The sequence below is a fragment of the Onychomys torridus genome, chromosome 4 (assembly GCF_903995425.1).
Source record: "Onychomys torridus chromosome 4, mOncTor1.1, whole genome shotgun sequence".
Taxonomy (NCBI): domain Eukaryota; kingdom Metazoa; phylum Chordata; class Mammalia; order Rodentia; family Cricetidae; genus Onychomys; species Onychomys torridus.
In genome coordinates this window covers 66422655-66442752 of record NC_050446.1, presented here as the reverse complement: position 1 = coordinate 66442752, position 20098 = coordinate 66422655, and the positions used below count along the sequence as shown (strand labels likewise).

General features: G+C 53.7%; 1 protein-coding gene across 1 annotated transcript in view; it reads right to left on the bottom strand.

Annotated features, from left to right (window-relative positions):
* Positions 1 to 11396: 11396 nt before the first annotated feature.
* Cd82 (CD82 molecule) overlaps positions 11397 to 20098 on the bottom strand; it is a 45272-nt gene continuing 36570 nt past the window's right edge. Inside the window, exons 7-10 of the mRNA XM_036186432.1 lie at positions 14067 to 14180; positions 12798 to 13001; positions 12510 to 12593; positions 11397 to 12222 (exon numbers count right to left, since the gene is read on the bottom strand). Coding sequence (XP_036042325.1) covers positions 12145 to 12222; positions 12510 to 12593; positions 12798 to 13001; positions 14067 to 14180 — 480 coding nt within the window. The 3' untranslated portion in view covers positions 11397 to 12144. The remainder of the gene's footprint in view (positions 12223 to 12509; positions 12594 to 12797; positions 13002 to 14066; positions 14181 to 20098) is intronic.

Sequence of the window (20098 nt, the reverse complement as noted above, 5' to 3'; positions counted from 1 at the left end):
AGTTTCCCCTCCCTCCCCTCTTCTCAGTTTCTCCCCCGAATCTCTCCACCCTGCTCCATCCTCTCTTCCTCCACTGTTTCTCTTCAGATAGTCTTACCAAGTTTTCCAGGCTGGCCTTGAATTTCTAACCCTCTTGCCTTAGCCTCTGAGCAGAGTAGCTGAGATTACAGGCAAGCCTGAGCCACCACATCCATAGGGTGGCATGTCTTAAGTCACCTGCGTGTCTACACAGGTGCTTGTTACAGGCTGGATTCCCTAAACCCCTCAGCTAAGGACCCGGCTCTCTAAGAGGAGACTGAAGGGTGACTGGGCCAGGAAGTACAGGATTGCTTCAAAGTCCCGCTGCCTCAGCTCTTTCTGTAGCACCTCATTTCCTTTGGGGACTGAGAATGGGCACATTTCCTGTCTCCGTCCCTCATCTCTCTGTCCCTCCATCCCTCCTTCTCTCCCTCCCCTTGTTCCTTCCTTTCTTCCTTCCTTCCACAATGTGTGTTAAATGCTGACTACATGTCAGTCCCTGTTCTGCAAGCTGGGGGCAGGGCATAACACAAACCAGAAGCCCTTTCAGCCTCCAGGGAATCTAGATTCCAGCACAGGGTACAACCTCCAGGGCAAGGCTGGAGGGGGGTAAGCATGGCTAGCTGGCTCTGCACTGAGCAGCCTTTCTAGGCCAGGAACTCATGGTGCCCTGTGGCAGCCCTGCAGGGCAGGGTCAGAATTAGGCCCAGTTTTGAGAGGAAAAACCAACAAGGAGAGCAGGGCTTGAATTCGAACCCACAGCCCACTTGGCAGGCAGATTGGAGGCACTCACTACGGGGAGGCCAGGTCAGGCTGCTTGCGTGTTTAAAGGTGGACAGGGAGCTCCAGAAGGCTAATCTGTAGGGACCAAACCGAGGGAGATTACTGTGGATCCAGCACCTTCAACTTAACCCGGGACAACAGGAGCTGAGATAACTAGCTCTGACAAGCAAGTGCTGACTAGCTGGGGATCTGTCTGCCTATTTGCAAACCTGTTGAGAAAAGGAGGCTGACAGGCACAAGGCTTAGTTAGACCCTGAACGAGGGTCACAGTGGCTGAGTCCAAAGTTCGTGACTATTTACTGAGCAGTGTTAACTGAGTCAGCTGTATGACCTTGCTCCCTCACATCTGTGAGAAGTGAAGGCTGCCCAGAACCATGCGGGAGCAGGTGGAGCTGGCATAGGGGATATGATAGTGTGTATGATAGTGTGCAGAATCCTAGGCACATGGTGGTGTCTGCTGCCCACTAGGCTCAGGAGATTAAAGATGAGATCTTTAAACTAGAGATGAGATCACATCTCTAATCTCAGCACTCGGAAGGCAGAAGAAAGACTGCTACAAACGTGAGACCAGCTTAGATGTATAACAAAGTACTAGGCCAAGCTGGGCTACCATCTCCAAAATGAAATTAAATAGGCACCGAAGGTCCAGAGGACGGCGGCTTAGCTACAAGCTCTCCACTACTTCAGGGCCCAGTGTCCCAGAGACTTCCCTCAAGCTCCCTGCCTCCTCTCCCAACCTCTCCTGCCCTGGTACAATGCCCCAGGGTTACATGGGCTAGATTCTTATTGGCAAGGCACCTTGGGCAGAAGTTCTGATTGGCCAGACATTTGGGGCAGGGACTCTGGATCCTACAGGTTAGGGGCTAAATGCCCTCCCCAGTACACACCCTCCCTCCCTCCAGGGATGTGACCACCTGGGAGAGAAGGTAGCCTGGGCACTCGCTGCATCTCCCATCGGTAAACAGTTCTGGCGGGGAGAGAAGGGTCTGGTGCCTAGAGCTGGTGGTGGAAGATGGCAGTGTGAGCGGCTAAGCAGGGAGGAGGGATGGAGAGCAGAAATGGAGGATAGCTATGTCTGCATCTGTCAGCCAGCAAGTGGAGCAATGGCTGTTTCCCACTCCCTCAGCATGTGCACCTCTTCCTAAGTCATGGAACTCTCTGGATCACCCTGAGAGTCAGCAATTTGACCGAGAGCCAACTGTCACTTGAGGCCAGGAGACGCCATCCAGCAGTATCTTTCTCCTCAGTCTTCCAGCCCCATGACCACAACACATACAGAACCTGGGGATGTTTCCCCATCCGTCTGTCCATCCATCCATCCACCCACCCATCCATCCATCCATCCATCCATCCATCCATCCATCCATCCATCCACCCATCCATCTATCTATCTATCTGACACAGGGGCTCAGTAGCCAAGGCTGGCCGTGAATTTGCTATGTGGCCAAGCTTGACTTTAAACATCTGATTTTCCTGCCTATATCTCCCATAGGCATATGCCACCACACCCAGTTTATGCAGGGCTTGGGATGAAACCCAGGGCTAGGCAAGGCACCTACTAGATGAACTACATACCCAGACACACAATGTCTTTTTTAAAAACCATAACTATGATGACCAACGGAAAGACACCTGCTTGAACTCAGCCAAGTAGAAGGCAGAGCCTAGGCTAGATACTTTCATTAGGAAGGATCTTACTTATCTGGAGCTCCCCTTCTATTACCTGTAAAGCTGGGCAATCCTAACCTGCCCAGCCTGGCTTGAGGGAACTTAGAGATGAAAGGGGGCTTGGCACATAATAGGAATGCAGAAAATTCATCACTAAAGAAGAATCAGTCTCAACTGGGTCTGGTGCGGCATCCTGCAATTCTAGAGCTTGTGGGGGTGGAGGCAGGAGGATCACCACTAATGTGAGGCCAGGAAAGGCACAAAGCTACACAGAGAAACCCTGTCTCCAAAAAAAAAAAAAATTAAACAAACAAACAAATAAAAAGAGAAAGACCATTCTAGCAATGAGCTTTTAACAGCCCCTGGGTAAACATTTCTGGATCAAACAGGAGATGGGAAGGAGGCAAATGGCACCAATACCTGGGATGGATGTCATCTGTGCTTTTCCACAGAGCAGAAGCACATGGCATTAGAGGTCCTGGCTGGCAACAAGAGTGCTGGGGGAGGCTCAGAGTGACTGGGGACCGGAAGACTGGAAGCATTCCAAATGACGTCAGCTCCCGTGTTCAGAATGCATCACTCCCACACCGCTGCTTCTCACTGTTGTCCAGAAGGAGACAGACAGCGCGTCTGTGAGGATGGGTGGGTACCTTGGCTCCACTCTGCCTCCAACTGTCCCCCAGTCTTGCCCTGGACCACTGTCCCCTGCCTCAAGCCTGCTTTCCTATTAACTCAGAGTATCTGTCTGGAAGGATGGGATGAGGTCCTATCTGTCAAGGCCTCAGAAGAGAGCTGTCATTATTGCTATCTGAGGCCACCATCAGATTGGTTAGTGAGCAACTGACCTTCAAGTTCTAGGCACAAAAGAACCACTGTTTATACAGATCAGCTCCAGGCTCTGCTGACTTCCACTTCTACCTGTGGCTGGCTACAGGCAGTTCTGCTGGGGGTGGGATGCTGCTGTCTGGACCAGCTGATGGGTACTCCCACCTCTTACTTTCCATCATGGTGACTTGGGCTTTGTACTGCAGTACCAGGGGTGTGTGTGGGGGTCTCTCTGTCTCTCTCTCTCTCTCTCTCTCTCTCTCTCTCTCTCTCTCTCTCTCTCTCTCTCTCTCTGTGTGTGTGTGTGTGTGTGTGTGTGTGTGTTCACAACCACTTGAGACTCTGGCTTAGAGTTGGCACACTGTGCCTTCCTCATATCCTGCTGGCCCAATCAAGTCACAAGCCCAGCCAAGTCCCAGAGAAGCTGGCCACAGTCATCGTGCTGACCGGAAATGCAGAACTGGATAAGGGTAACTACTTTTGCCAACAGCTGAGCACAGTACCAAGACACAGGGTAAAAATAGGTATCTGGCCCCCATGGCAGTAGCCCCTCAGCTATCCACTCTGCCTCTGCTCTCCACCTCCAGCAGAGCCCATCCAGTGTCTTACTCAGTAAGAGAAGAGAAGCAGACAGTATCACAGGAGGACAGGCACAAGCATTCCCCAGTGCAGCTGTGGGGATCCGCTGACCCAATCCCTCATCTGTCAAGCCTGTGCTCGGAAGCAGGATGTCTACACAGCACACCTGGATGACCCTCGTCCCTAGCTGCTGGATGGGTCCACCATTAACCCATCCTGGACTCAGCAGTTCCACTCATCTAAGCTGCAGACAGTTCCCTTGGCCTCTTGAGAGAGGTCTTCTTGCCAGGTGCACAGGAGCCCACTGGGAAATGGGAGCTGGGCACTGCGGGCAGGAGTAGGAAGTGTCTCATTTGCATTCACATCTTGATTGGTTCCTGTGCCCACTCTTGACCCCCCCCTCCCCATCCTGATAGAGTAGTAGCCTGAAATGCCCCAGGCCATGTGGCAGTCAGGTGTCAGCAGCTAGTCTTTCATTTACCATGTGCACTTACTGTGATGAAAAGACAGAGGCTGACTTCCCAATGCTGCCTGCCTGCCGTCTCTGTTGTGACACAGGGGCATTCCCCCGTTTGTATTTGTATTCGTTCTTGGTGTCCCTGGCCCCACTGGACTGTAAGTTCTGCAGCCGAATGGACCCAGCTCTGCTCGGTGAGCCCTGGCTCTTCCAGGCTGGGCACAAGTAGGCACGTGGTAATAGGTACTGCATGAATTCATGGATAAAGAGCTGGCTTTTTCCAAGGTGTGCCTCCTCAGAAAAGGCCCAGCTTCTCTTTCTCTAAATGAGATCTCCAATTTCTGATGACCTTGAGGCCTGATGAAAAGGACGTTGACCCTGAATCACAGGCCCCAGGAGTCAGTTTAGCTGTGGCAGCGGGCATGCTGCTATAGCATACTAAATTGTGGCTCCTCCAGTCCCCACCTTCTGTCCATCCTGCTCATGGGCCTCGGCTGTTCTTGTCTCTCCCAGTATCCTGCAGAAAGGGTTATCCTGCTCCCAGACAGAGGCTTTTGCCAGAGGCACCCGAGGTAACATGAGGGGGAAGGCTCTGTCCCATTAGACTGCCCTGCCTCTGGGACCAGTGGTTACTCTCCTAAAGGTCCACGGCCCCGTCTTCTCCTCATAGACCTTGTTCACTCACGGGAGGGCCACTTGCAGGAGATGGTGCGCTGTTGGTGCTGAGTCGCTGTGGAGTTCTTGGGAAGCTGCACCAGGGTTGCTTGGGAAGCATTTGTGGGACCTCCTGTGTTCCCCGAGTTGCGCTGGGTTACAGCTGTTTTTCTTAAGACCAAAGCAAAATGAAGCTGCTTATCCTGTGAGCCCTGGGAACGGGGGTTCCTTTGACCTGACTGACTTGCTTTCCACGGGGGTTTGGGGGGTAGTGTGACTAGTACTCCCCCGCTTTCCTGCTTTGGCTACTCCCCATTCTTCTACTTCCTTCCCCAGGATGGCCTGGAGTGTCCTATGGTGCACTTGGCTTAGCCTGTGCTCACAGCAGTTGGCAGTCGAATGCTGAGGTGTATCTTTGTTCCTGTGTGTGTGAGTGCACGCGTACCTGTCACAACACAGGCTTGGGACTTGTGCATATGTGCATGTCCAGGTGTGCATGTAAGGATCCTTATGTGGGTCAGTACAGGGCCATGTGGGCTGGGGGTTGGGCTCTTTGCTTCTGTGTTCTTGTATTGTGTGGAGTGTTGGGGATGGAGCCCAGCACCTTACATCTGCTAGGCAAACACTTTGCAGCCCCAGCCTCATTTACAGTGCTGTTGTTTTACTGTTTTGTGTGTCCAAGTGTCATGCCTGCATGTATGTCTCTGGACCATTTGTGTGCAATGCCCTCAGAGGCCAGGAGGTGGCACTGGATCCCTTGAGACTGGAATTACAGACAGCTGTGAGGTATCATGTGAATGCTGGAGACAATACCTGGGCCCTCTAGAAGGGCGGGCAGTCAGTGCTTTTTTTTTACCCCAACAAAATATTTTTTATTGATTATTGGGGAATTTTATCTCATGCATCCTGATCACACTCACTTCCCAGTCCTCCCAGGTCTGCCTCCCAAACCTGTGACCCAACCACCAAAAAAGAACAAAAAAACCAACCAAACCAAACAAACAAACAAAAAACCAAACAAACACAAGTCCAATTTGTGTTGACTCACTGAAGCACGGTCAAACTCCCAGTGGCCAGTCCCTTAAAGAAAATTGAGTCTCCCGCTCCCCACCTCCTATCCCCCACCCCACCCCCCTCCAGAAGCCATCAATTGTGGAGAGGTACACTTCAGCATCCTTATCACAATTTTTAAGAGTTCTCTTCAATGGCTTTCTGTCTAGGCTGTTACTTTTTGAGGGGTGGGGTGGGGTAGGGGTTGTCATGGAAGCTTTCTATACCCGTCTTTCTCAACTGTGAGTCTGCAGTCATTGATGTCCCTGCAAAAGTAGTGTCCTTGCCTTTTACAGTCAGCAGGAGCATGGACTTCCACATGGTCTCTGGTCTCAGAACATGCCATGACCTCAGCATGGTCTCCTGTGCCAATATAGATCACAGACATCAGCACAGACCTCTGCCACAGCGCAGGCCATGGACACCATCATAGCCCTCTGTGGCAGCACAGGCCAAGGACATCATCATGGCCTCAGGTGGCCACTCACATCAAATGGCCCCTGGCGGCAGCATGACTCACGGATCTCAACATGGCTTCAGGTGGCACATGGACATCCACATGACCTTTGGTGGTAACACAGGTCACAGACACTAACACAGCTCCTAGCTGCAGTAGGCCAATGGACTCCAACGGAGCCCTTGGCAGTAGTATGGACCACAGACACCACCATGGTACTTTGCAGCATCACTGGACATGGACATCAACATGACTTCTGGCAGCAGCATAGACCATGGACACCTGGGTGAGCATCCAGTGCTCTTAACCACTGAGCCATCTCTCCAGCTCCTGTGGGTTTTTTCATGTAAAATTTATTGTCAGTGTGTGAGGGCATACATACACGGTGGTATATGTGAGGCTAGAGGACAACTATATGGAGTTGATTCTTTCTACTTTTGTGTGAGTTCCCAGGGATCAAACAAAGGATGGCATCGTTGTTCAGCAACAGCATTTACATGCTAAGCCATCTTGCTAGCCGCATGGCAATGTTCTTAAGAGATTGTAAATTCCATTAGTGTCCAGTAAGCACTCATGGGATGAATGGATTTACCTTAGTCCACAGGTTTGGAAAACCCCAAAGAATAGTGAGACATTCCTCCCAAGGCAGGAAGGAGTACCAGCCCTAGCCAGGAGGATGCCCTGGTGACTGGATGACCCAAGGTCTCTGTCCCACACACACCTTTCTGTCATCACTCAATGGAAGTGACTGCCTGAAGGACCTCCAAACAAGGATCAGCCTGGGAACTGATAAGTAACTGGAGTACTCCACTTTGGAAAGGCTCTCCCACTGTCCCTCTAGTTGGGAAGAAACTGAGTCCTTGGGGGTTTCAAGGGTCTGGCACCCAGGTGGGTCATGTGTGCATGGACACACCCTGCCTGACATTTATAACAACTCCGGCATGCCAGACAGTCAAACTAAAATAACTCTGTACTGGCCACTGAAATTCCCCAACCTGCCCGTCTCAGCCTCTGCATCTCCCTTCAACCCATACACAGGATCTAATCCCGGCCTGACTTCCCTCCAATCAGTCAGCATCTACCCTGTCATCACCCTAGTGCACTACCATTGGCTTCCCCAGGGGCTGGAAGGCACAGTCCTGCCTGACCCAGCTACTGCTGGGCACTACCAAGGGTACCCTTCCTCCTGCCCAACATGTCCATGTACCAATCTGCTGCCCAGCATGTCCCTAGTCTGGACCATGGCAGGAGGAACAGCAGCCTGGAGTAGGCGCTGTTGTCCACGGAAGGCCTTATAGGAGATGGGAGAGCTCAGCAGCCCAGGGAGAGGGTCTGGAGAGACAACACCCTATGTCCAAGGATGGGGGTGCACCTCAGAGTTTAGGGGGCCAAGACCAAGTCCCTCCTGACAGGGCATAACAGACATAGAAGAAAGGGAAAGATGAACTGGGGTGGGGTAGGATTGCAATGAGAGGTCACAGTGCCCACAAGAGACTCAGCTTGACAGTATGACACAGCTTGGGGTTTTCCCAGTGGAACCCACATTTCCTCCCAGTAGGACACAGTAGGCCGAGGTGGGTGGGGCAAACCCGATGTCTGTCTGGGGCCTGCTCTAGTCACTGATGGCAGCCTCTTCCTAGTTCCCGTCATTCCCTCAGAGTTTAGAGCAGAGTGTATGGAGGACATGTGGCCCTGGAGCATCCAGGCACCAGGGCGTTTCCTGGACATCTGGCTCTTTCCCTGGACAGCGATCGGCACAGGCCCCAGGTGGCCTTTGAAACCAGAAGTGTGGGTCCAGTTCTGACTCTGGTGCTCTCCTTTAGGCAGAGTGGACAGGTCAGAGCTGTCAGTCTGAGCTGTACTCCTACCCTGTGACTATGGCATGTTCTTGAGTGTTTTCTGTGTGGAGTTGACCATAATCTATACTTGCTCTCAGTTCCCTGACAGCTGCTACTCCTGGGGGGGGAGGGGGAAGAGTGGTGGTGGTGGTGGGGGTGTCTCGGCTCCCTAGACAGTCTCAGTACTTACACTCAGCTTCTCCTATACTCAGGCTGGGAGCAAGAGACCCACCCTGTGTACTGACTCCAACCTCAGGGGACTAAGGGAACCCCTAGAAAAGACCCTACTTAGAACTCACTCCTCCCCACAGGCAGAGCTGCAGGGAAGAACTCTCTGCCCTCCTGGCAGCCACCCTCCATCACCCCCACAGACTCTAGCATTCCTACATCTTACCTCCAGACTGGACAGGTCTGCTCAGCCTGGGACACTGAGGTTGCCAAGTGTCAGGCGCCTTGCTGAGGGATTCACAGCACCGTGCTAAATCAACCCAACACTTCAAGGGGGGAAAGGGAGACCCCAAGAACCCTGCCCAGGGTCCTGTAGCCTCCCGAGTTCAGTTAGCTACTCCTGTCACAGCACAGTGGCTCTTCCTCAGAGAGGGGACGGGCTTCCTCCAACCTCCCTGAGGCCTACTGATGAGACCTCTAAATGATCAAACCCTTTCCAGGCCCCACATGGGTCTGAGGCCAGCTTGACCCTCACTTCTCCATATCTCATGCAGATAACTGACTAGCTCAGGACTAAACCAGCTTAGCTTCAAGTCCCATCTTGCCCAGCGTGCTCTCACAGAACGGCCTGTGAGCAGGAGACAGACCCCAGCCACCTCACAACTAGCCTTCTTTCGGCTGTTACAAGGACCAAGGCTAGGTGTCCTTGACATAACTCCACCATGCAGCAAAGCCAGCAACCCTCTCCCTACACTGCCTACCCCAGCTAGGGCAGTACACTGAGCTTATCCACCTCAGGCTCTTCAGTGTCTGTGAAACAGGGCTCCCAGCACATGCTACATCAGTACTAACTGCTGAGTAAAATTGGGACCCCATTGCATAAGCCCCTGGCCTTTCCTGGTCGTTGTTGGCAAACAGCGCAGCTTCTGTGCCCACTGTTAGTGGGGAGCACACAGCTGGGCACACAACAGGTGGGTTTTTCGGCCCAATGACAGGAAAGTTGTCAAGGGTTGGGGAAGGGCATGGAGTAGCCCTGAGTTCTCGAGTCCAGAGAGTCGCACCTTCCTAGCACTAAGAACAGGGACAGGAAGCAGTAGCTTTGAAGCTGACAAAGCTTTCCCCTTTTAGCTGTCTACCTAGCAGCTCTGAAGCAGAATGACTTATGGTTTGATACAACCCTGAGAGCTTAAGAATGGTGACTGTTTTCACTCTGAAGTCCAAGAGATTGACTGACAGTGCTGAGTCGAGCAATCTAAGGCCACAATGAGTCATGTGGGTCATTAAGTATGTCCAGAGAGCACCTAGGCTGAGAAAATGAGATCTGTGATTGATTGCTGATGTCTGCTGAGGATGTAGCTGTGTAGAGAGGTCTGGATATGCATTTGCTGCCTATGGGCCACTGGGCTGATTATTTCACCCAGCCCACACTTCCTAGATTTAAAAAAAAAAAAAAGATTTTTTTTTTTGCCATGTTTTATGGTTTTGTTTGTTTGTTTATTTTGGAGACAGGGCCTTATTATGTAGTCCTGGCTGTCTTGGAACTTGCTATACAGACCAGGCTGGCTTCTAACTCACAGAGATTCTCCTGCCTCTGCCTCCTGAGTCCTGGGATTAAAGGTGTCTCACTATGCCCAGCTTTATGTTTTAATATGTCACTTTGTGGGGCAAGAAAGGTTATAATGGGAAAAGCTGAGTCACCATTACTCAGAAACCCTATCCCTAGAACATGGCAAGTGCTCAACCCAGGTTTCAGCAAGGGTCCCACACTGCCCTGCTAAGCCTGACTTTAAAAAGAAAAAAGCGGGGGAAGGTAGTTCTAGAGGTTGAAGTTCCCAGGGAACTCAGACTTCCTGAGGCCCTAGCCTGGTATAGGGTGCCACGGTGGGTGTGGCGGAGAGTTTACACAGATGGACTCTGACCACAGACAGTCTCCTGACCCTCTTCCGTCCCAGCACCAGGCTCCCTAGCCGAGTCCTTTCTGCCCACTCCTTTCTCTTTGACTCACCCTGGCTCAGTCTCCCCAGACCCTGTTACTCTAAGTCAAGTCAACTCAATGCAGAATCACTTCCTGGTTTGCAAGAATGCAGGTTCCAGCCAGGCAGTGGTGACACACGCCTTTAATCCCAGTACTGGGGAGGCTGAGCCAGATGGATCTCTGTGAGTTCGAGGCCAACTTGATCTACAGAGCAAGATCCAGGACAAGCACCAAAGCTACCCAGAGAAACCTTGTCTCAAAAAAAAAAAAAAAAAAAAAGGAATGCAGATTCCTTGTCCCCTCCAGCTCTGTAGCTCCCACACTCTTCAGCCCTGGAGTCTGCAGTGTCCTACGTGTCCCCACTGGCTAAGAGAATCCCAGACTTGGGGCAGGCCAGGTGCCAGCAGTTAACAGGAGTTGGTTCCCTGGGCTCCCAAAATGGGGCAGCAGCGCCCTCTGGTGGATCCCACAGAAGCATCCACCTGCACAGCCCAGAGAGCCCCTCACTTGGAGACAAGGGTCCCCTCTTCTGGGGCGGGGGGGACCCCACAGGTGAGTGGGAGAAGTGCCCACCTGGCCATCCCTCCCACCTTCCATCTGCTCCTGTGTGTGTGTGCTTCCTCACCATGTCATTTGGCTCTGACTTTGTCCAGGCTATGTATGCTGGGGCTGTGAGGACAGTCCATCCCAAAAGGCCCGGAGTTGCACATCCTACTTGCTTTACTTATTATGAACTTTCCTTCTGTAAGTCTTAAGAGAAACTCGATGCTCCAGAAAGAGGCCACACTGTGCTGTGGCTGCATGGCCCTCTACAGCCCACTTCCAAACACGTGGACCCAAGTCTCTGAGGAGGAAGAAGCAGGCTCCCTCAAGTCACCCCCATGTCCCTCCCACCCCATAATTCAGGACAGCACCTCTTCAGGCTATATTGTTACAAACCCTCCTTTAATAGTTGATTTCAGAGCGGAGCATATGGAGGCCCCTCCCCCACCCTGCAAGGCACAGCCTCAACTACCCTTAGCCCAGGGGACAGGAACAGCTGCCTAGAAACACCAGTCCAGCTCCTCCTAGTCCAAAGAGCTGAATTGTCCTGTGCCATACCTGAGGGACCCATGCCCCTAAGCAGTCAAGTCCCTCATCATGGAAGAGCTCACTAGTGGCTGCCTGGGACAGTTCCCCCCAACCCCTGCTGAGCTGAGCTGCTGGAGACTGGGGGTGGGAGCTGTCAGGTGTGGGGAAAGACTGCCTACTCTTTCTGTCTCCCACAGAAACATGAAAAACCCACAAAGAAAGTGTCATAATGGGGGGGAGGCACTAACCTTTCCTGTGGCCTGTCCCTGGGCAGCCATGGGTGCTACACCCACCTTCCCTGGTATTTAATACAATATAATATGACTTCAGGGTGGGGACCCAGCCATTCTGTACAGTAACACTGGGAGCCATTTCAAGCTGTTAATAGGTCCCAGACAGGTAAGTGAGAGCCACAGAACAGCCAGGGCTCCAAACTGGCAGCAGAGAGGCAGGGAGAAGGGTCCAGGCCCCAGAAAGTCCCTGATACGGCCTGTTCAGGATGAGCCAGAGGCCTTAGAGGTGGGCGGCTCACAGGCCATGGGGGAAGAGCCATCGGAGGCTGAGGGTGGAGAGACACAGGACAGAGGGGACGTCAGCAGCCTCAGTACTTGGGGACCTTGCTGTAGTCTTCAGAATGAACGTGCCGGCACAGACAGATGGACAGGAGCAACCCCAGCAGCTGTAAAGGACAGATCAAAGTCAGGATGGCCGGCCCCGGTCCCAGAACCCTACCATCCAGCTCAACCCTGGGCTCCAGTCACAACCATCTGACGAGCAGGCTGCTAGAGGAGGCCCAGAGAGGGGCAGTGCCCTGTCTGATCTCACACAGCTAGATGGGCTAAGGTTAGGGCACCTCTAGACACCCATGGACCACTCACTCACCCCGCAGGAGGTCAGTGCAGAGACAACAGGGAAGAGGATATGTGAAACAAAGCCCAGAGGAAGGTTGAGGGAGAGAGGACAGACCTCAATTACAGCAACGCCAACACAGACGCCCAGGAGGATGCCCAGATTCTCCTGCAGCCATTCTTGCACCTTCTTCATGCACCCCTGTGGGAAGACTCCACGTCAGCCGCCACGCCCCGCAGCAGGGGGCCTGCCCAGGGCTCCCCGTCTCCTGATGCTCATAGAGGACGGCATGAGCAAACAGCGAGGGGACTAAGGAGGGACGTGACAGCCCAGGCAGGCCTAATGGTTGTGGAACACCCACCCTCTCAGGGCGGGAGTGTCTGGTCCAGGCCTGCCCCAACACACCTCCTGGTACACAGGCCACTCTTCTGGGATGTTTTCGCCCTGGGTGCTGTTGCCCTGGACCTCGCAGAAGCCCTTCTTCACAATGCGCCGATTGTCCTCTTCCCCCGTGACCTCGCAGGAGCAGGGGTAAAGGGTCTCCGTAGACTCATTGATCTTCAAGTTCTCTGTCCAGTTGTTGAAGCTGGCCCAGCCACAGCACTCCACCTGTGCAGAGTCGGGACAGGCTGTGATCTGCCACTCAGCTCATCCCCAGCAGCCCACATCCTGGGCGAGACTCGGATTGGCCACTTCTGGACCTCCAGGGGTGGTGTAGAGTGTGGGCTGAACTTAGGTCCTGTGTGTCACGAGGGACTTGAAGAGGCTTTTGAGAGGTAGCGCAGACTACCAACTCAGCAGCGAGCCCCAAAGGAGACACAATTAGCATATGCATACAGAGTGGAGGAGGTGAGTTCAAGTGCCAGGCAAGGTGTGTGGGGTGTGAAGCTTGGCAGGTGGTAAAGGCTGAGCATGGGGGTCCGCGGCCAGGGGCTGGGTTCAAATCCCACTTCTGCCACTTCAAGATGAGCTGAGGGTCCCACAAATGGAGAAAAGGAACTAAGGTCCCTATGGGGTGAGGCAGACAATGTGCACAGGTCCAGAGAGCCCAGTGACAGTCAAGGCCAGGGTTACCTCTCAGTGCTCAGCATCAGCTGCTGAAATCTGGCACTGAGCATCCTAGTCACCAAAGTGAAAAAGGAAACAGGATCAATTCTGCTGTTTTAAAGCACAAAATGCTCTCATCCAGAAGGCAGAAAGTCTTTCTGGGATGGAAGGAAGCTCAAGCTGCTGCTATCCATGAGTCCCTTTGGGGATCAAATGGGAGGGACTAGTATCCATTCTGACACCCTCTGGGCCATCTTGTGCACTCAAACTCAGATCTGCAGCAGCCAGAAGGGGGCGCTCCAAGCACGCACAGGGGAGATGAACTCCTGTCTCCCCAGCTGTCAGGAGTCTGACAAAGAGGCTGGAGCCCCCAGGGGTGGGTGCCACAGTCTCTGTCCCACTAAGCAGACAAAGGCAGGCCTCGATTATTCCGTGACACCAGGAAGGGACCACCTTTCCAGGCCCAACAAACAAGAGTCAGCAATGTGAGCAAGTCCCAGGAGCTGTAGCCAAGGTTGTGCTTTGGGGGCCAGGAGCACTTACGTCCCGTCCCCACGGGAAACACAACCACACACCTCACTGTGCAGACATCAGACTGCAGATGTGTGCCCCACCAGCCCTCCTCACCTGCGCCTGCACGTAGTCCCATGCCTCCTGCAGGCTCTCCTCACGGCTGCTGCTGGCATTGACCTTGTAGTTCTTAATGATGTCCATCACCATGCTACCCACCTCCTGCTTCAGCTGTAGAGGGATTTGAGGGTCAGGGATGGACTGGAACCTGAGCCTCACGGCTGCACAGGCCGACACATACCACCTCCTCCACCACAGCCATCCCAGGCCACACTCATGGCTCCAGAGCATTTCAACCACCTTCCTGCTAATTCCTAGTGCCCACTTGGTCAGTGCTGACCTCATTTGCCTGGGGTCTATCCCTTCTTAACCATTAATCTTTCCTGTCCATGCAGGAAAAGCCTCCTGTGGCCTTCCACAACTTTCAGGAGACATGTCACTGTCCCCTCAGTGACTTACAGGGTCCCACAGCTTTTGCCCAGGTCTTCCCAGCCCTGGTTTCCTGCCCTTTACTGCTGTGCTCCACTACAGAAGGCCTCTTGCTGCCTTTATGCTGTTCCCTCTGCCTAGAATGCTGTTCCCTTGTATATGAACATGGCTGGCTCCCCTGTCAAACTTCATCGCCTCAGCAAGGCCTTGGAGATGCTCTACGGGATGCAGGTTTCCTCTGCCTCTGTTGCCCTGCCCTGCCCTCCTTGTCCTGCAGGGTTACGTGTTGGCGCCACCAGCTCATCTCTTTGGGCTTAGGGTCTCTTTCCTCAACTGTGGGGAGATGAGCTGGCTCTGGGTACTGGCTAGAGTCCCCAACAGCTGGAGTGGAGCTAGGTGTATGGACAGAGATAATAAATACACTTTTCCCATGGTTGGTCTTCAGAGAGGCTGAGCATGTCCTATGTCCTATTCCTTGCTTTTGTGGGTTGGGCTGCAGTTTCTCCGGAAAGTTCTGAGACTGCAGGGCAGGCAGCTGAGGAACCTCAACTGGAAGCCCACTTCAGTCTCAGCCCCTTGACTCGGCTCTCCTCCCTACAGCCAGCAGGGCCACACGAGGCTGAGGTCCTCCTGTCTGTTAGAGGGGTGGGGTGTCTGGCCCTTCCCTAGGACCTACCTCACAGTCCATATCCTGACTAGTGGTTCTCCCCCACCCACCCACCCCCGCGCTGGGGACTCCTATAGTAGGTGTGAGGAAGCCTAGGATGTAAGGCAGAGGAGGGCGTCAGAGGTCACAGGCCATGGTCTCACAGCTTCTCACTAACTACCAGCTATGCAGATGGAGACCTTTCAGGTCTCACTCTGGGGCTTGCTGTGGTGCAAAAGATCTGCAGCTAGCCCCAGAGCAAGGTGAGATCTGCAAGGATGGGGACGTGGCCTCAAGAACCACCCAGGAGTTCCTGCTGGCTTCCCTGACACAGTGGGGAACCCACTTGCCAGTGAGGGACCCAGAAAGATCGCTGTGGAGAGGGAGGCCACACACTTGCCCTTCTTCCCGGTATCAGCATTTCGTGTGCTCTTCCCCCAGCCTCCCAAGGGGAGGCTTTAGTGCTGTGCCCAGGATGCTCCCCTCCTCCAGCTGTGCCAGCAGCTGGGCTGCTCGCTTCTTCCCTCCTCCACCCAGGGAACCAGTGCGATGCTCTCAACATCCTCTCAGGAAAGCTCCTAGCACCATCTTCCAAAAGCCTCGCAGGCTGGGCTGGGGCTCCGTTAGTACAGAACTTGCCTAGGTCAACCTGGGGTCAATCTCCAGCATGGCATAAACTGGGCACACCTGTAATCCCAGCACTCCAGAACTCCGCAGACGGAAGGAGGGGGGTGAGACGTTCAAGGTCATCTTTGGCTATGTGGTAGCCACTTTGAGACCAGCCTAGACTACATGAGAGCCCGACTCAAAAGATAAACCGACCAACAACAGGGAAAGAAGGAGAAAGCCAAGAAAAAGCATCATGGAATTCTACAGTTTGCGAATCTTTCCAATCCATAGTCAACAGTGGCTTGACTTACAGAACATATCTCCTGACCCTCCCACCAGGCCTGTGGCCCAGCCATTCTTGCTGTTGTTCCCTCATCACAGGATCAGAGAGGTGTGTGAATTTAGCCACGTCACATGACCATGGGCAGGCACTGAAGTTAGGAGGTGGACTTGGCTTCTCCCTGAATCCAGATTTCCTGTCATCCACAAAGCTCCCTCAGCATTCAGCCACATGCCACAGAAGCCCCTGTGGTCTGTGCTCCGCACAGCTGGGCTTTCTGCCTGCCTGCAGGTTTTGGGTCTGACTAGCCTGACCATCTGGGCCTGACTTCTAGTCCCTGGTAAGCAGATAATCCCCAGGCATCGAAAGCCCACCTCCCAACCACTTCCACATCCTTCCCTTGTAGTAGGCCTCCTTTTGTGGCCACAGGGCTCTGTATTTTCCCGGTATGGTTGCCATGACAGCTGGACTTCCCTATCTCCTCCACAACTGTCACAGATACCAGAAGGTGATAGAGGCCCTGGGTAATTTCCACCAGGGTGGGTAATTTCCATGGCGATCACTCAGCATCCTGTAGTCCAGGATGTGGCTGACACAGTTGGGTTTGGAGACTCCGGCTGTCACTTGGTGCTGTACAGACATGTGTGTGGGTTTCTTGTGTTAGTGGAGTGTGTTGAGAGGCTCCCTGGGGGACAAGCCACCTCAGGGGGAGGGCTGAGAGCTGTCACAGCTTTGGAGACTCATAGCTGATTAAGAGTCCCTTGTCCTCTCAGTCCCTGGGATGGTGTCAACCCCACCATCCTCCCCAACTTGTCAAACTGTTCCTCCTAAAGAGACCCCCAACCCTCCTGGGTCACACAGCCAGCCTGCGGCAGATTCTGTAACCCAGATCTATGCAGCTCCTGTGATCCCAGAGGCCTCCACCTGGACACATGGACACACCACCCACCCCAACCCACCCACAAAAACTGCCAAGGCTACGCTGCTATTTTTCCAGGTAGAATGCTGCTTCTGAGTCTGAATGGTGAATGACCTTCAAGCCCAGCACCCAACTCAAGACTCCTTCCCACACCTTCCTGCCCTCTGCTTAAACACTTCCTGTCATGGAGAGTACAGTACCCTACAGAAGCATGGTTGGGAGTTTCTCAGTGCGAGCAGCTCACCACACTTATTAGTCTCCCCCTGTCTCACTGGCACTGGTCCCCTTAAGTCCTAGCTTTGACTACACAGGACCACTTAAGTCCTTTACAAAGATCACTGGTACCCTCTGCCCTCCTTCCCATAGTCATTCTCCAGGTTCTGTGGGACACTGCATAGTCTTCTCTAATGTGTTGGAGCAGCCCAGCACTGCTCGCAGGGTCCACTGAAGATGCTGCCTGGTGCTCCTTTTGAGGGCCTGCTAGGAATGAGGGCCTCCACTTGGGCCATGAGACAGGATATGTCACCTCTATTGACCACCCGAGTGCAATCCACAGTCTGTAGGGGTGTGTCACACCCCGGCCACCATAAGCTGACAGAGAGCCTGGGTCCCTCCTAGTTCAGAGTCAGACTCCAGGTCTCAGGGATCACTTGAGAGATTCCACCCATGTCTCTGCAACCCTGGGCAACCAACAGCCAGCTGCCTTCTCCCTTCACAGCTGGGAAGCCAAGGTCACCTGTCCTGTGACTGGAACTCTCCCTCCTACAAGAGCAGACTGTTCACAGAGAAGGTTTTGTCTCTGCAGACCTGGCCCACCACCTCTGTCACGGCTTGAGCACACTCATGACCTCAGGCTTCCTGGAGCCGGGAGGGATCCAACTGGCCTACCACCTTCCCTGGAACAATCTGGCCACACCCCACCGCCACAGGGACCCTTTCTCCTGCAGTTCTAGCTGCGGGCCCTGCACTCAACCCCAGTCTGGGTTCTTAACACCTCTGTGCATGTTAATGGGATGCTATCATGTGGCCGTCATAGGAAAGTAGGAAGACCCCATTTCTTCCCTGGCCCTCTCACTCTCTACTGCCCTAGGGAGGATCGGCAGGCCTAGATATCTACACAGCTCAGATGGTGTGTGTAATTTCACCCAAGCCACACAGCAATCAGCATCAGAGCCTGCCAAGGAGCAGGCCCCCTGAATGCCAGGCCTGGGCCCTGCTCCCAACACTGGCTGGGTGAATACACAGCAGCCAGCAGCCAATGGGTGGCCACTGCACCTTAGGTCCCTGTGACTTCACTCTTGAATGAGTCTTGCTCACTCAGCCTGGCCTATCATAACATTGACTGTTACAGTGGGTGCACTTGCTACCCATAAGCCCTCACCAGGCCCAGCAAAGTCTCCAGTCAGTGATGCCATGATGTCAACTGGCCAGCCAAGGGCCCTGGGACTGTGCACTCTCTACCTTCACCACTGTCCACACAGCACTCGGAGGAGCCCTAGACACATTCACATTTTATAGAGGGACTGGAAAGGCTGGGGGTGTGGCTTGGTGGCTCCTGGTATACACAAAGCCCTGGGTCTCATCCCCAGAGTGAATAACACAGGTGTGTGTGTGTGTGTGTGTGTGTGTGTACTCCTAGCACTTGGGAGGGGTGGGGCACAAAGAAGTATCACAAGTTCAAAGCTATCCTTGGTGGCAAAGTAACTCCAAGGCCAGCCTGGAGTCTATGAAACCCAGTTTCAAAACAAAACAACCAGAAAGTGTTGGTGACATGTCATAGCCCAGAAGGGCCTGAGGCATTAGCACAATTGTATCCACTGACTTCCTCAGGGACATCAGCTATGGGGCACAGGGGCCCTGGTGTCCTGCTCGTGGACCCCACTGCCATGAGTGGCTGCAGATGCTGTCTCAGAGGACATACCTGACAGGGACCCAAGGGAGAGTGGCCTGAAGCACCATTCCACAGAAGAGGAAGCTGAGGCAGAAAGAGATTGGGGGACTTCCTGCCTGGGGTCTCAGAACCAGGCTCTGATGGGCCCTTGAGGAGAGGCCAGCCCATCTTCTAGAAGGCCTCTTCCTCTGTCCTGAGAAACCCTGCCCCACCTCCCCAGCTGTGCCTGTCTGCAGGAATAAACATCACCAAGGGATGTTTAGTCTCCTGCTGTGATTAACAATGTGCCTAGAGCGGAAATTATGCTCCTTCCAACTCAGGGGTGCAGGGGCAGAGCCTCTCCAGCCCAGAAGATCCCCGTTCTATGGAGGAAGGAGTGAGGTGTGAAGCCTGAGGTGGCCAGGTGGCAGAGGAAGAGCTGTGGGGCATGCAGCACTGGAAAGAGCCAAGGCCTGACTCCTTGACCAGCCCTGATCCAGGACTGGAGGCAGCTGGAGGTGGGTTCCTGGGTTTCCACCACAGATGGGGGTCGACAGGCAGAAGGACCCAGGGGAAGTCATTCTGAGGCTGCTGAGTGTGTGACTATGGCCAAAGTCACCTTGTCTCTGTTTCTTGGATGGGAAAGGTTTGTAAATTTAAAACAGGTTATGTTCAAGCTTGGCCCCTGGCAAGGGGTTGATGGCCACCCAGAGGGTGCTGCTGTCATCACCACGAGATGGTGGCTCCACTAGGGGTGAGGGTGGGGGTGGCTCAGACCCCCTGCAGAGGCCACCAGCTTCCAACCTAACTGCATTGCAGTGTACCCTGACTGGGTCCCAGAAAAGCTACACAAAGGACAAATGAGTACCTGACCCTACCCCCTGCTGGGTAAGGAGTTTCCCTCCCCTAACCAAGGTTTCCTGCCTGACACCCAAGTGAGCTTCTTTTCATCTAGTAACTCCACCATTTCCTCTTTCACTTTGGCCCCCTGGAGGCTCAGGGCTCAGGCCAACCCTCAGCTGTCCAGGTTCAGCAACAGCAGCTCTGCTTCTTGGCACAGGCTCTCTTCTCTCTCATTTTGACTGCAGCTGCCCTATGCCCACACTGGGAACCCTATGTCCACGCTGGGAGCCCTATACCCACACTGGGAGCCCTATACCCACACTGGGAACCCTATACCCACACTGGGAACCCTATGCCCACACTGGGAACCCTCTACCCACACTGGGAACCCTATGCCCACTCTGGGAACCCTATGCCCATGCTGGGAGCCCTATACCCATGCTGGGAACCCTATGCCCACTCTGGGAGCCCTGTGCCCACTCTGGGAACCCTA